This window comes from Aulonocara sp. 'chitande type north' Nkhata Bay, linkage group LG5 (assembly GCF_057382095.1).
Source record: "Aulonocara sp. 'chitande type north' Nkhata Bay isolate Kocher_YH1m ecotype deep benthic linkage group LG5, A_spYH_male_GT1.1, whole genome shotgun sequence".
Taxonomy (NCBI): domain Eukaryota; kingdom Metazoa; phylum Chordata; class Actinopteri; order Cichliformes; family Cichlidae; genus Aulonocara; species Aulonocara sp. 'chitande type north' Nkhata Bay.
Window position 1 is genome coordinate 42,378,503 of NC_141348.1, and position 14,951 is coordinate 42,393,453.

A 14,951-nucleotide genomic window follows, 5' to 3' on the forward strand; every position below is an offset into this window, starting at 1 on the left:
TGTTACTAACTGATATAACAATATTATACAACTGTTATAAGTTACGTATGTGATATTTATATTTGTGCTTTATCTTTATTGTCTTTCCTCAGGAGAACAATCTCAAATAGATGAAGACCTGGTCAGCATGGTGATTGAGGACTCACAGCCATTTAGCATTGTGGAGGACAAAGGATTCAAAAGATTTGTTAAATCATTAAATCCCAGCTATGTTCTCCCCACTAAAAAGGTCGTAAAAGCAGTGAAAATTTAGTTTTTACAGAATAAAATGTGAACAGGCAGGACTGAGGCTCAAAGCCTCAGTGTGTAGCTGTCCATACCTCAACGTTACAAAAGCACAACTACTGTCCACACCCCAACCACACCTCACCTCACAGTAAATGATCATTTCCATTTCAAGCATTTCCAAATAATCATTTTCCATACTGCCACTATAAATATACACAGTATACTGCCATCACTACAATATACATGTTTTACACACTCCTTTTGTTGTTGACATTTACAGGCTGTGTGCAAAATGCCACACTCTTCAAATTCATGCCAGCTATTATTTTTTACGTCCAGTAGGTGTCCTACTAGAGCAAATGAAGCTTCATGAAGCTTCGCGTTGGGGTGAACCAATTGGATGAAAAGCTTCAGTGCTTCATGGGGCTTCATCTGCCCATCACTACTTACAATATAAAGCACTGTTTTGGAGGAAGGAAGGTTCAGGGCTGAAGCAATCAGCATCATGGGCTCATCCGGTTAGAATAAGAAAAAGCAGCCATCTAATTCAGAATTATTCTCAGCGTTCTCCTTTTATTCTCAAATAAATAAGGCAAAGAAGGAAGGAAACAAAGACACACATGGACTGCTCTCTCTAAAAAGGACATAAAGTATGATTTAAGTAACTCAAAATGATACATGAACTCGGGAAACTCAAAGAGAAACTCACCTCAGCTGCCGCCCCATGTGGGACTGAAGAAAGAGTGAGGGGTAGGTGAGTGCAGTCCTTATATAACGAGTAACAGGTGAGTGCAATTAAGGCCAAGCACCACACCCAATCAAAGGTGAGGAAAAGAAACAAGGTGCATCTGGTGAAGTGAATGTGCTAAAAGGTGAGCCTTTACAACAGCCGCCCCCATATTTCTACTGAGAAATATGTTCAAAGGATTAGAGATGCTCTTTTTCAAAAAGCGGGGGCAGAGGAATCAGACATGCTACAGGTCTACTATAGGTTCAGGGGGTCGACCTAGAGGTCGACAATGCAGGCCAGACAGTTCAGGGGGCCGACCATGTAGCCAGTGGTGGCGGCAAAGCAGGTCCAAATGCCAACCGCGTGGGATGCAGCGGCAGGCCCAGACCTGCAGACCGTTGGGCAGTTTTGCAGGTGCTGGGGGCAATGTACGGGGCTTGGCAGAGGCAGGACCAGGTGATGCAGGAGCAGGCAGTGCCCTGACCACTGGCGGAATGGCAGCCACAGGCGGTGGAACTGGTGATAGTGGCACTGCCGGTGACAACATAGGTACTGCCGATGGTAGAGTATGAAGTGGCTGAATGAATTCAGAGCCATCAGCGGACACAAGGATGTGCTGGAGCGGTTCTCCTGAACCTGAACTGGAAGATGTGAATAAACATTGGGCATGCGTGGAACTGCTCTGGGGTTGGAAGTCTGTGATTGGACCTTGGAGTGTCCATCCTAAGCGGGTTTTGACTGCTGCAGGAGATCCAAATGGTCCATGTCTAACTGGTGCAATAGGCGTAATAAGGTGGGTATGATCAGAGCCTATGAGCAGTAGTGGAACTGCTTTGTTAATAAAGGTTAATGGGATACCTTGAAGATGCTTGTATCTCCATTGAAGAGAGGATACGGGGTAGGTGTGGTCTGAAAGTGCTAAGTGACTTGTAGCGAAGGCATTATTAATTGTGTAAGTTTTCTCTGGATGTGCGATGGGAGAAATCTGGAAACTTACACAAGAACCTTGAATAGTTTCAACTTCTTGATGGACAGTTCTGAGTGATAATTTTTCAGCTTTCCCAGTTAGGTTGAGATGCTTAGCTGCAGATGTCAGAAGCATGGTACGTTGGGAGCCATCATCAAGTATTGCATATGTTTCCAGGGTTCTTTTGCCATTACGCAGGAGCACTTTCACAACCTTTAATAGTACACTAGGACAATCACTAGGTCTATCAAAGTACAGTGTCCTCACTACAGGATTAGTTTCAGTTCTAGGTCTCTGATTCACCTCACATAGGATCTGTAGATGTAGTCCCATACAGGTGGCACATGCTTTCCTCAGGTCACACTTTGCGGCCTGATGAGTCCTAGCACAACGCCAACACTGTTTGTTTCTCTTTATCCAGTTTATTTTCTCATCCTTTGTCTTGTTAATGAACTCAGGGCACTTGCTAATGTGGTGTTCAGGTGAGCAGCAATATGCACATCTTGCCTTAGTCATTATGATGGGTTGTGCTGCCTGTACAGGATCGGATGCATTTGTTCCATGTAATATTGTTGTGAGTGGAGAGGTGTACTTATGGGCAGGTCGTGGCTGGTTAGAGGATGAAACAGGACTGTCCTTTCTTGGTTGACACTTGCATTCCATTTGCAACCAGGATGAGAACAAAGGTAAGTCATACATCATATCTCCTTGTTCCCTGTAAATGTGCCGTTTGAAGCGACTGGAATGCTCTGCGGGCAACTTTTCAAGTAGGCGATCGACATGGGAGCCACAATTTAGTTCTGTCCGTCCTTGATCACCCATAGTGCTAAGCAAACCAACTAAAGCTTGCACACGAAGAGCAAAGTTATCCAGAGTCCGACCATCACCAGCTCTGATAGGAGGAAGCTCCAGTATATTCCGTAGCTCTTTCAATGCTAGCTGTCTTGGTTGCCCATAACGCTCATCAAGAGCTTTGATGGCTTGAGTGTATGGGTCAGGAGCATAGGAAAAGGAAATAGCTAACCGTTTAGCTTGGTCTACTTTCAGGTGATCGAGAAGGACGTGATATTTGAAGTGCTCTGTCTCATGAGGGTCAAGCAGGTTAGTAAGGGCCATTCGTAACAGCCTATACTGGATCTCATCTTCTCTGCTAAGGTCTGGGAAAGAAGGACCCTCAAGTTTATACACATGTGTTCTAGTGCTAACAGGGTGACTAGAACTAGCAGTAATGGGTACCGAAGGTTTTTGTGCATGCAAACCATCAGATGTAGCTGGTTGGAGAGGTTTAGCGGGGTCTTCATCTAGATGAACAGCAGGTTGAACACATGAAATCTGGTGGGGACCTTATAGTGGTGTGGCCAGGAAATTAAAAGGAGTCTCATCTGGTGTAGGAAAAACTGGTCTAGGCAAACCACTTGAAGGAACTGCAGCATCTAATATTGATGAATTAGGGAAAGGAGGGCTAGCAGCCAGAACTGCACCAGAGTGACGGCTAACCTGGGGGGGCTGAGAGGGTGATTGACATGTTACTGGATCAATCACTGGGAACTGCTCATGTTGCTGGTGTGTTTGGGGAATGGCTTGTAAACCGCAAACAGAGGATTTGCTTTCATCAGAGACAGTGTGAATTGAAGATCTGGAGGAACTGCGAGAATGGGGAGGAGATAACTGAATCATGAATTGCCTAATCTCCCTCATTGTCATCAGGAGTTCCCTCATCACCTCATCTTGATTGGTGGGTAAAGGAGCAGGGGATGTCTCTGGTTGTCGTTCTGACTCTCCGACAGGATCCTGCAGCCCATGTGTGTCTTTGTCACTATGTTGGCATTCTGTTTGACTCTGTCTCACATGTAGCTCTTCTAGCTCCAGGGTACTGAAAGTCATACTGCTGCAGGTAGGCAGGAGGTCGACTATCACGACTGGATCTTCTCAAACCTTCAGTCAATGGCTGCTTTGAATCCATGACGCTAATACCACTCCGGCTCAGAGGACCATGTTTTGGAGGAAGGAAGGTTCAGGGCTGAAGCAATCAGCATCATGGGCTCATCCGGTTAGAATAAGAAAAAGCAGCCATCTAATTCAGAATTATTCTCAGGGTTCTCCTTTTATTCTCAAATAAATAAGGCAAAGAAGGAAGGAAACAAAGACACACATGGACTCAGCTGCCGCCCCATGTGGGAGTGAAGAAAGAGTGAGGGGTAGTGATGGCCCGCTTGAAGCTGGCGCTCCGGAGCGTGTGTCGAAAAAAACAACACACTGGTTCAGAAGCACTGTGTCGAGGCTTGCTTCGTTTGGCAAAAGTCACGTGACCAGTGACGTCCGAAGCTTCATTACGCACGTAACTGCTTCGGTACCTGATTCAAACGGATATAAGGAAGTGAATCATCCACGGGATTCGTGGAGTGTGTTGATGGTGACAGAGAGCGAAGAGGTGATCATTCCACTGACAGATATGGAGCCAGCGAGGAAGAGAGGACGTTCTGGCGTGTTGTTATATTTTGAGTTGATTTTGCTCAATTCATTTTATCTGCCGAAGTGAAAAACTTGAAATGTCCAAAATCATGTTTTCATAATGTAAATATCATTACAGCATATGACTTTAGGAACACTTCCATGTGAATTAAAGCTGATGAAGACTACAAAAATGTATTTGACACTATACGTACATTACATTGCTACAGTTTAGAAAATCATTTTGTTTATTGTTTTTAGGTGATAGTCTGCAGGACCCAGGAATACCTGCATATCTACCAACTTGCAGTGTAGTTCCTGCACTCCACAGCCTCTTCTGTTCCATGCAAGTGGATTTTCTCCAGGGCAGGAGAAACTATTTCTAAGAAAAGAAACAGACTCAGCCAGCACACAGTAACACTAATCCTCTTTTTAACTGTAAATAACAAAAGGGCTAGCTTACATAGATCATGTTTTTACTTTGCAAGTTCTTGATTAGGGGTGGGTTTTGATTATCGCTTTTCTGATTACAATCCATGCTAAATTGAATAAAGTGATATTGATTCATTAAAATCCCGTGTCGATTTGTAAATTAACGTTATTATGCCTGAAACGCCAGCATCTCAGGTTAAACCTCACAACATGTCGTCAAACACCATGCAGCTAAAACAGTAACTGGGAGCAGGTTTACGGATTCTGCATACAAACGTGAACACAGAGCGCGGACCCGACGCGTCAGAGTCAGATTTTGGTGTGTCGTCGGGTCCGCGCTGTGTTTGCCTCTTTTTTCTTCGCTGGCTTCTGCAGCTGCAGGTTTCATAACTCTCTGTTTACATCTCTAATTAAGTCTCACATGTGTCAGCTTTCTTTTAATAGATACGAAATTATGGATATATACTGTTAAATGATCAGACTTGTAATATTTCTGACTGAGGCAAAACTTTCCAGATTCCAATCAAATTGAATCGGATCCTGTATCGAATCAAAATGATTCTACAAATCAGTGACGATGCAGCCGTACTCAGCTTCCTAAGCATTTTCCCTTTCCAGTTCACAATCAATCCCACCCCTAGGTCAAAAATATGTATAGGACAATTGGCCTCGTCTAATATTTTGTATGAACCTGTCCAGCTGTCCAGTGATTAAATGACAAGTAGATGGAGGCAGGACTCCACAGCAGGGGCATACTCCATAATGTGCTGTGCATTCTCATATGTATATTATATATATTGCTCACTTATTGTATTTACCAACATCAAGGAGTTATGAGCAAAGAAAGGCCACACCATAGTGCATGTTTAAATAGGGAAACTTTATTGATCAAAATGTATTACGCAGATACGCATTACATTTTTTTCAGCCCCCCAATCGAGAAAACAAAACCAATTACATGTTCAAAGCAACGGAACGGTGGCCCAATATCAGAGAGAACTCCACTCTTGAGTGAGCAGTGATAATTGAGCAGTCCGTTTTATTTTGCAGATTCAAGCTGCTCTTCAAAATATTCGCCACCAGATGTCACCGGAGAGGACTGTGTTGAAAAGCTTCGAGTAATGAACCATTTTTCGATACAAGCTTCAGTGCTTCGGAAAGCTTCATTTGGCCATCACTAGTGAGGGGTAGGTGAGTGCAGTCCTTATATAACGAGTAACAGGTGAGTGCAATTAAGGCCAAGCACCACACCCAATCAAAGGTGAGGAAAAGAAACAAGGTGCATCTGGTGAAGTGAATGTGCTAAAAGGTGAGCCTTTACAACAAAGCACCTTGAGGCGACTGTTGTTGTGATTTGGAGCTGTATAAATAAAATTGAATTGAATTGAGAGTTTACCACTAGGTGTCAGTGTATGACCACTGAATGTTTTGTCGTTGCTTCTGACTTAATAAGCAAGAAACTGCAGGATTGATCCTGAGAGCAGGCTGATCCAGTGTTAGATCTGTCCTCACATAAAACAGCTCAAAGAAATAAAATATAGAGGCTAAAGTAAAATCTTATGACTTCCGCTAATATCTGTCAGCTTCTGTCCACTAATTATTTAAAATAAACGTAATCATCCATCCATTAAACATTATATAACACTCACATGGCTGTGTTATGGCCGGTGTGACCCCTTTCTTTATTCTGGTAGTGCAAGTAATCTTCCTACTTTCTGCAAAGACCACAATATGTGCGTCTTCCACAGTGTGTGTCTGACAAGGTAATCAGCAACACAGGGGCACCACAGGGGACTGTCCTCTCCCCCTTCCTCTTCACCCTCTACACCACAGACTTCAGCCACTGCACAGAGACCTGCCATCTTCAGAAGTTTTCTGATGACTCTGCGGTGGTTGGATGCATCAGCAGGGATGATGAGACAGAGTACCGGGCTGTGGTCGACTCCTTTGTCACGTGGTGTGAGCAGAATCATCTGCAGCTCAACGTGGCAAAGACCAAGGAACTGATCGTGGACTTCAGGAAGACCAGGAAACACTTGACCCCTGTTTCAATCCAGGGGGTCAGTGTTGACATTGTGGAGGACTATAAATACCTTGGAGTACACATTGACAATAAACTGGACTGGGCTAAAAACACCACAGCACTTTACAGGAAGGGCCAGAGTCGTCTCTATTTTTTGAGGCGACTGAGGTCCTTCAACATCTGCCAGAAAATGCTGAGGATTTTCTATGAGTCTGTTGTGGCCAGTGCGATCCTCTATGCTGTTGCATGCTGGGGGAGCAGGCTGAGGGTCGCAGACACCAACAGATTCAATAAACTGATCCGTAAGGCCAGCAATGTTGTGGGGATGGTGCTGTATTCCCTCCTTCACGCCGTCACCGGATCATCAATACCCATGTACCATCTCAGTTTTCTGCTGCTTTTAGCAACTCTGAGCTCTCCACGGTGGACTGGATTGATTCCTTGTGTGCAGAAGATTTAACTGCTCTTTTCAACTCAACATGTACTTCTATTTTGGACCTCATCGCTCCCCTAAAAACACTCCGTCCCAAAGCTCACGCTGAACCCTGGATTACAGACTCTGTTCGTGCTCTCAGGCGCACCTGTAGGTGTGCTGAGAGAAAATGGAAAAAGGACAAGCTGCACATTTCTTTTAATATCCTCAGAGACTCTCTTTCAACCTATCAGAAAGCCGTTAAAGAGGCCAAGTCCTCCTACATATCAAACCTGGTTAGCAGTAGTGTCCATAAACCTCAGACTCTGTTTCGTGTTTTAAATTCCATTGTAAATCCTTACACATCCACCAGCCTCACACCTTCTGCCACCCTCTGTAATGACTTTCTAAAGTTCTTTGTAAACAAGATTTCCTCCCTGCAGTCTGTCATTCCATCTTCACCTTCCAATCCCTGTGTTTTGTCTTTGTGCCATTCTGCCTTTAATCAGTTCGAACCAATCTCTCTCTCTCAGCTGCATGAAATAGTCTGCAAGGTTAAGACTACCAACTGTTCCACCGATGCTATCCCCTCTCGGCTTCTGAAGCAGGTTCTGGACTCAGTCGGACCTTTCCTTCTGGTCCTGATCAATGCCTGCCTCAGTTCTGGTTGTTTTCCAACACCCTTCAAGCACGCTGTTGTTCAACCTCTCCTTAAAAAGCCTAATCTAGATCCATCCCTACTCTCTAACTATAGGCCCATTTCCAACCTCCCTTTTCTGTCCAAAGTACTGGAACGAGCCGCCCTCACGCAGCTCCAGCTATTTCTTGACAACAACAATCTCTATGAGAAGTTCCAGTCTGGTTTTAGAGCTCGGCATAGCACAGAAACCGCCCTTCTGAGAGTTTTTAATGATTTGCTTTTAACTGTTGACTCTGGTTGTGCTGCTGTCTTAGTAACCCTGGACCTGACAGCAGCCTTCGACACTGTTGATCACAACATACTGCTATCCCGCCTTCAACATTGTGTCGGTTTAAAGGGCACTGTCTTAAAGTTTTTCCAGTCCTATTTGAATAATAGGAGTTTTTCTGTTCACCTTGGTGAACTGTCATCTCCCAGAGCTCCTTTAACCTGTGGCGTACCTCAGGGGTCCATACTAGGCCCCCTGTTGTTTATTCTGTACTTGCTCCCTCTGGGCGATGTGCTCCGTAAACATAATGTGTCCTTCCACATCTTTGCCGATGATATTCAGATCTACCTCCCTCTGAGGTTGAACTGCAATGTTTCTTTGCAGCCGCTACTCTCCTGCTTGTCTGACATTAAGACTTGGATGACTCTTAACTTCTTACACCTTAATGAAAGCAAAACTGAAGTCATTGTGTTTGGGCTTCCTAAAGATCCCAACTTCTCTCTTGACTTTTTGGGACCCCTAACCTCCGATTGCACTTCTTCCATTAAGAGTCTTGGTGTTATTTTTGACAATGCTTTTAAACTTGATAAACAAATTAGCTCTGTAGTTAAGGGATCTTTTTATCATTTGCGGATTTTAGCCAAAGTCAAGTCTTACCTTTGCAGGAACGATCTAGAAAGAGTGGTCCATGCTTTTATTACTTCACGGCTAGACTACTGCAATTCCCTCTATGCTGGCCTAGATCGTTCCTGTCTACATCGCCTTCAACTGGTGCAGAACGCTGCCGCTCGCCTGTTGACCGGTTCAAAAAAAAGAGACCACATCACTCCGGTTCTCTGCTCTCTCCACTGGCTCCCAGTTGCCTTTAGGATTGATTTTAAAATCTTATTGCTGGCTTTTAAGGTTTTAAATGGCACTGCACCTTCTTACCTGTCAGAACTCCTTAGTACTTATCGCCCCAGGAGATCTTTGAGGTCAGCCGACCTGATGCTTTTAGATGTTCCCAGGTATAAATTAAAGACAAAGGGAGAGAGGGCGTTTGCTGTGGCTGCACCCAGACTGTGGAACAGTTTACCTCCTCACGTCAGACTCTCCAAAAGCCTAGAAACTTTTAAAACCGCTCTTAAAACTCACCTCTTTTCATTGGCTTTTAGAAAGGTTTAATTTATTTGTTTTATATATTTTTATTTTATTTTTATCAGCGAGGTGTTATTACGAAATTGTGTTCTATTGTATTTTTATCTGTATTTACTGTACAGCACTTTGGTCAGCCTTGGTTGTTTTTAAATGTGCTCTATAAATAAACTTGACTTGACTTGACTTGACTATGGTGGTGTCTGAGAGGTGGATGTTGTCCAAGATAAAAACAATGTTGGATAACACCTCTCACCCACTCCATGACATGCTGGCTAGTCACAGGAGTACGTTCAGTGAGAGACTGAGAGATCTTTTCCTTATCTGGCTTCACTTATCTGATATATCTGATATCCTTGTGTTAGTGTTACTTCTGGAACAACATTGCTTTTGACCAATCACACTGAGAAAAGTATGCAGAGGTTAAACAAAAACAAAATAAATAAATTTCCTAAATATGAGCTATATAAAAGCTTTCTTATGATTTATATTACAGACTGAAAGCAGCAGTGTGAGGTTTGAGTGCTTTGGTCAGCCAGAGTGGAAAATAGCTGCTGTATTAATAATAAAGGTTAGATAGTTTAAAGACAGGAAAGGAATTTAAAGAAAAATAAAATTGCTGTAATAATTCTTTTATTTTTTGCAGCTTACAGGAGAAAACGGGTCTAAAATTATTCCTAAGTTTCTTCCTGATGCTCTTCAGGTCAGACAAAGACTTTGGACCCTCATCCTCTGAGGTCTGGAGAAACTTACCAAAAAGGGTTTTTTTGTATGGTCGCTGTAATTTCTGGATCTCGTCCAGCCTGCCCCAGGTTAGGTCTTCAGTGTATGTTGCCATGGTGATGTGCACCAGTGAAAAGGGAACCTTCTTCATAACACTGAAAGCCACAGATCGTTCCTCCTAATACAGGTTCATGGTGTCGTTCACGCTGTAGCTTCCAGGTCAGGAAGACTGAAACAGCTCAGAGTCAACAGGAGAGAAATGAGTTCAGACCTCGAAGGCTTTAATCTGTAATCTGTGGTTCTTACAGCGAGAGCTGGAGACGTGTGTTCACATGTTTCATGACACTCTGAGGAAGGACCGGCGCTGAAACATGTCTGTTTTCTTCTTACTGACCTTTTATATTAAACACTTTATGCCTGTAAGTGTGAGCGCTGAAGTTCTCATTCATCAGTTTGCATTTATGTCGTTATGCACTCATTTATTTATTTACCTGGATTGTTGAACATGTTGATGTTTTTTATGCAAATCTTAACAGAACTAACACACACACACACACACACACACACACACACACACGCTCCTCCCACTCGTGACTGAAGCTTGTTTCCTAAACTTACTCGACCAGAGTATCCGCTGCTGAGCGTCAGTAGCGTGATCGACGCAGCACAGAGGAACGTTTTTACTCCGCGTCATGTTTTCTTCTGTTTTTAAGACAAAAACTCTGCAGCTTTTATTTTTATGCCTCTTTCCTCTGACTGTGACTGCAGTAACAACAGGACATGAAAACGGTAAGAACACTAATGCTGAGACAGTAAAGCTCTTCTACTGATTTAACACAGCAGCGAGATGTATCCAAAAATGGTGAATTATCCCTTTAATGTTGGTGTGGATTCGTTTTCCCCACTCATCTTTAGATGGTTCAAAACTGTCAGTGATGAGGTAAACAACAACTAGATTTAAAGATACAAGTGTTGAGTGTTTCCTCACTGCGGTCCGAGCTGTCCTGTCACAGGGATGAAGAGAAACTGAAATATCAACTAAACAACAATGAAGGAGACGTAATTACTGCTTCAAACAAATTCAGTTCTCAAATCACCACGATGTTGGTGTGAAAACTTAACAAAGACATTTCTTTCTACTAGATATCACTAAGAATTGGTCTTCTGGTATTAAACACAGAAGAAATCATTGGACAAATCGCAGGTTAATGAAGATGTTGCAGGTCATGCTCAGCACACTTCAGTTTAACAGCCTTCTACTCTGCAGAGGGAGGAGAGTGACAGCTTATCTTCCAGTGCTGCTGTTTGTTATCGTGATGACAGCAGGAGGAGTTCAGGCACGTCGGCTCGTCACAGCAAGCTCAAACACAGCAGCTGGTCTCTGAGTGGACTCTTCATCCTTTTCAGTCTGTGACATTCTCATTACCATCACTCAACACTGTGCCAAACCACCTCAGTGTGAGCTGAAGGCTAATGCCACTGGGAGGTCACTAAACCAGAAACCACCTTAAAATTCACCTGAATGCTGAAACATCACCCTCCTTGTGCTGTAGCTTCATGCTGTGTTCACAGGTGCAGCTCCGAAGCCGTTTGTTGGGATCCTGAACATCACGGAGTACAGGGTGCAGCTGAGGTGTGAGGTCAGAGGTGCGTCTCCGAAGCCTAGAGTGGAGTGGAGGGACAGCCATGGAAACATCCTTCCTGCTGAGCAGCCACAGGTGTCACACAGAGACGGCCGCTATGACATCACCCTCCTCACCACGGTGACCAGGACAAACACCAACATCTTCCACTGTGTAGCCACACAGGAGGAGATGGGCCATGTGACTGAAGAAGAGATCCACGTTCCAGGTGAGGCCACAGACTCTGATTTGATTGCTAAAGGTTGTAATTAGTGTGTTTACAAACGTATATCTTTGTAACAGCAGGCTTCTGTAATGTGTTTCAGATCAGCTGTTCGAGTCCTGCGATGGAGTCGGTGTGATCGTTTCTGTATTTGCTTCTGGATTCTCTGTCGCTGTGTTTGCGTCTCTGTTGCTGTTCTCAGCTTGTATTAAATGTTGTTGATAACAGACAGCAGATACTTTCATCTGTATTTTTTTATTCTCTGCTCTTCTGTTTCCTCTGGTTTTAAGGCTGATATGTTATTTATACCAACATTGTATTAATGAAAAATAAAGTTGGGTAAATGATGACTCAGTGGATAATGTGGATATGGATGTGGATAAGGTTTTAAAACATGCTAAACTGCTTTAAAAGTGTTTAAACATCACGGTTCACATTGAAGCACATTCATGTTTTTATCCCCACTGGATACAAATTGAGGCTCTGCCCTTTATCTGCTCATTATTATGATGAATCCTGATATCAGAGCTGTATTTATAATGGCCAGATGCAGGGTGGTGGACTGATCCCCGGTGGCTAAAACTGGTTTTTGGTATACGAATATCACCTCTCTGATTGGGAGGGAGCCTGGGCTCGCCTCAAAGCTTGGGTTCAGGAACTCTCTGGAGTGAAAGGGTGGGGGAGGGCGTGCTTGTATCACCCTGGTTAGGTGCATGTGAGCTGGGGTTTTCCTACAGGTTATACTGGAGGTCCTGAGTGTCACATATAATTGTACACATGAAAATCAGCTCCGAGTACTTGACCTGCTTGGAGCTCCTGGTGGATGCTTGAAGGTGGTGCAGCTGGAGAGTCTTATTTTTACTACTTCTTGTGGGTACTGGCAGTGAGAGCTGGGTGTTTTATTGCTGAGCTGACCGCAGCTTTTCCATAAAGAACGCCGTGTTTGAGCATAAGGCGGTCGACACAGTCAGTCACGGTTGATGATCAGAGTTTGTAATCAGAACAGTTTCTTCTTACTAAACGCAGAATCCAGCACATGTGATACATGAAACTTTTAATAACTTGTTGCTTGTCAGTAATGGAAGCTGTGATGATGAAGAGGGAACTGCTGCCAGGTCCAGTTTCATTGAACAGCCAAGTTCAATAAAAGTACTAAAACACTGCCTTCATGTTACATTCGGTTGTAATCTCTCTGTAGATGCTGACAGTTACCTGCATCACTGCTCAGGCCTTTAAAGTCAGCTGTGATATTTAAATGAGTCAAATGTTTAACATAGTCGTAAATGAGAGTGTCGGCCTGATCCTCTGAGCTCATTAACAGCTGTTTACTCAGAGAGACGTGGTTCCTCACAGGACAGCCACCACAAACATGATTATAAAAAATATTATGCATCACTGAAGATTAAATATTACATATTATTGTCTGCTAACAGTGAGGATCTAGATGATAAATATAGGAAAAAATTCTGAGAAATAAGCTTCCTACAAAAGGTATCAGGGTGAGTGCTTCAGTCATTCTGGAGTTATCAGTCCTACAGATTGAAAGAAGTCAGTTGAGGTGACATCTGACGAAACCCCCCCCCCCCCCCCCCTGCATGTTTTGTGGGTGAGGCTGGAGCCTCCGGGGCAGACGCAGTGTTGATTATGTCTCTTAGCTGGCGTGAGAAAGTCTCTGTGTCCTTCCAGAAGAGTCTGTGGGATATTTTGTGATGACATCCAGCAGAGATGGAGGCTGTTTATAATGGAGCGTGATGATATACAATAAATAAAAACACAGTATTTACCCACAGGAGCTGTGTGAATCCTGAGCGTGTTTTCAACATGCTAACTATGCTAAATCTTTGCTCACTGTTGTGCATGTTTCTCATCTTTAATAATCAAACCTAGAAGTGAAAGGCCAGCCTCTGAAATATGAGAACTGTGTTTAAAACTGTCTGAAATTCTAAAACGGTTCAGACTTAAGCTGCTTAAGTAATGAGGCGGCTCAGCTGCTGCGTCAGCCTCTTATAACCGTCCACATTACAAAAACTTGCAGGGACGACTCTTTGGGCCACGAGTCGCTGCTCGTTTGAACACTTTTGTCAGACAAACAGCAGCAAAGTGACAAACAGCAGCAGGCCACACAGCTCCACAGCTGTGGATGATTCAGGACGCAAAGCACCTGTGGATCTTTTCTCGCCTGCTGAGGTCCTAATTAAACACAGCGTTCAGTGTTACATGTTTTCTGTGGGGTGAGCGGTGTGCACTGCAACAAAAAGAAAATGAGCTTTCTGAACACTAAAACACGACCACACGACCCTGCTGTGAGAGTCTAATCCTGCTGACTCCACTTCAGGCTGCAGCTGGTCTGACTCAGTGTTCCTGGTCCTGGTTTAAGTGACCGTTCAGGTCTCAACATCTGCAGAGCAGGTAAAGGCTGATGTTAGAGTCCAGCAGCAGGATGAGATCCTTCCTTGGAAGCAGCTGAGTGTTGAGTGGAGATTTATGTAAACCAGCTGAGGGTAAAACTGGAGCAAGGACGGGTCTGAACTTAAGTATAAGTATATTATCTGAAACTGAAGGAGTGTTCAGTTTGAGGGTGACTTTGGGGTCCTTAGGGACTAGTAGAGCGCTATACAGGCCATTTACCATAAACTGCACATGCTTACAGTCACCACTGCCACTGTGCACTCCTGGTAAATGTGATGCTGTTCTATGAAAGCGTTCGTACGCTTTGACTTCTCGTCCGACCGGCTCAACAGACGAAAGCATAAAAAGAGTCATTGTTTATGTTTCTGCTTCCAGCTGCCTGCCAGCTGTGGTTTTCATAACAGGAAATATCAAAGTTATAAAAGGTTTAATGCACTGAGTGATGTCACACTTTTAATGTGACACGCAGAAACTTGACATGTTAACCACGTACTGGATTTGACAATCTGACACTCACTGTTAACTCTGTCATTTTCAGATGAATTTACAGGGACAACAACCCGTGAACCTTTTTGCTGCCTCGATGGCTGTTATGGTTGAAGAGATGATCCTCTCACTAACTGCGAGGTTCGATTTTCCAGCAGTGGAAGTCAATACTGACACTAATGAACTCACTGAAAATCCTCATA

General features: G+C 43.7%; 1 protein-coding gene across 4 annotated transcripts; it reads left to right on the top strand.

Moving 5' to 3' along the window:
• Nucleotides 1-10,335: 10,335 nt before the first annotated feature.
• On the top strand, nt 10,336-12,143 carry LOC147331407 (uncharacterized). Of its 4 annotated transcripts, XM_086293707.1 has the most exons (4): nt 10,336-10,797; nt 11,276-11,494; nt 11,581-11,859; nt 11,957-12,143. In XM_086293707.1, the coding sequence occupies exons 2-4, from the start codon at nt 11,482-11,484 to the stop codon at nt 12,073-12,075; spliced, it is 411 nt and encodes a 136-aa protein (XP_086149833.1). In that variant the 5' UTR covers nt 10,336-10,797; nt 11,276-11,481; the 3' UTR covers nt 12,076-12,143. The 4 variants fall into 4 exon arrangements, with proteins under 4 accessions (XP_086149833.1, XP_086149831.1, XP_086149830.1 ...); XM_086293705.1 differs by lacking the exon at nt 11,276-11,494 and having other exon boundaries at nt 11,562-11,859; XM_086293704.1 differs by lacking the exon at nt 11,276-11,494.
• The last annotated feature ends 2,808 nt before the right edge of the window (nt 12,144-14,951 follow it).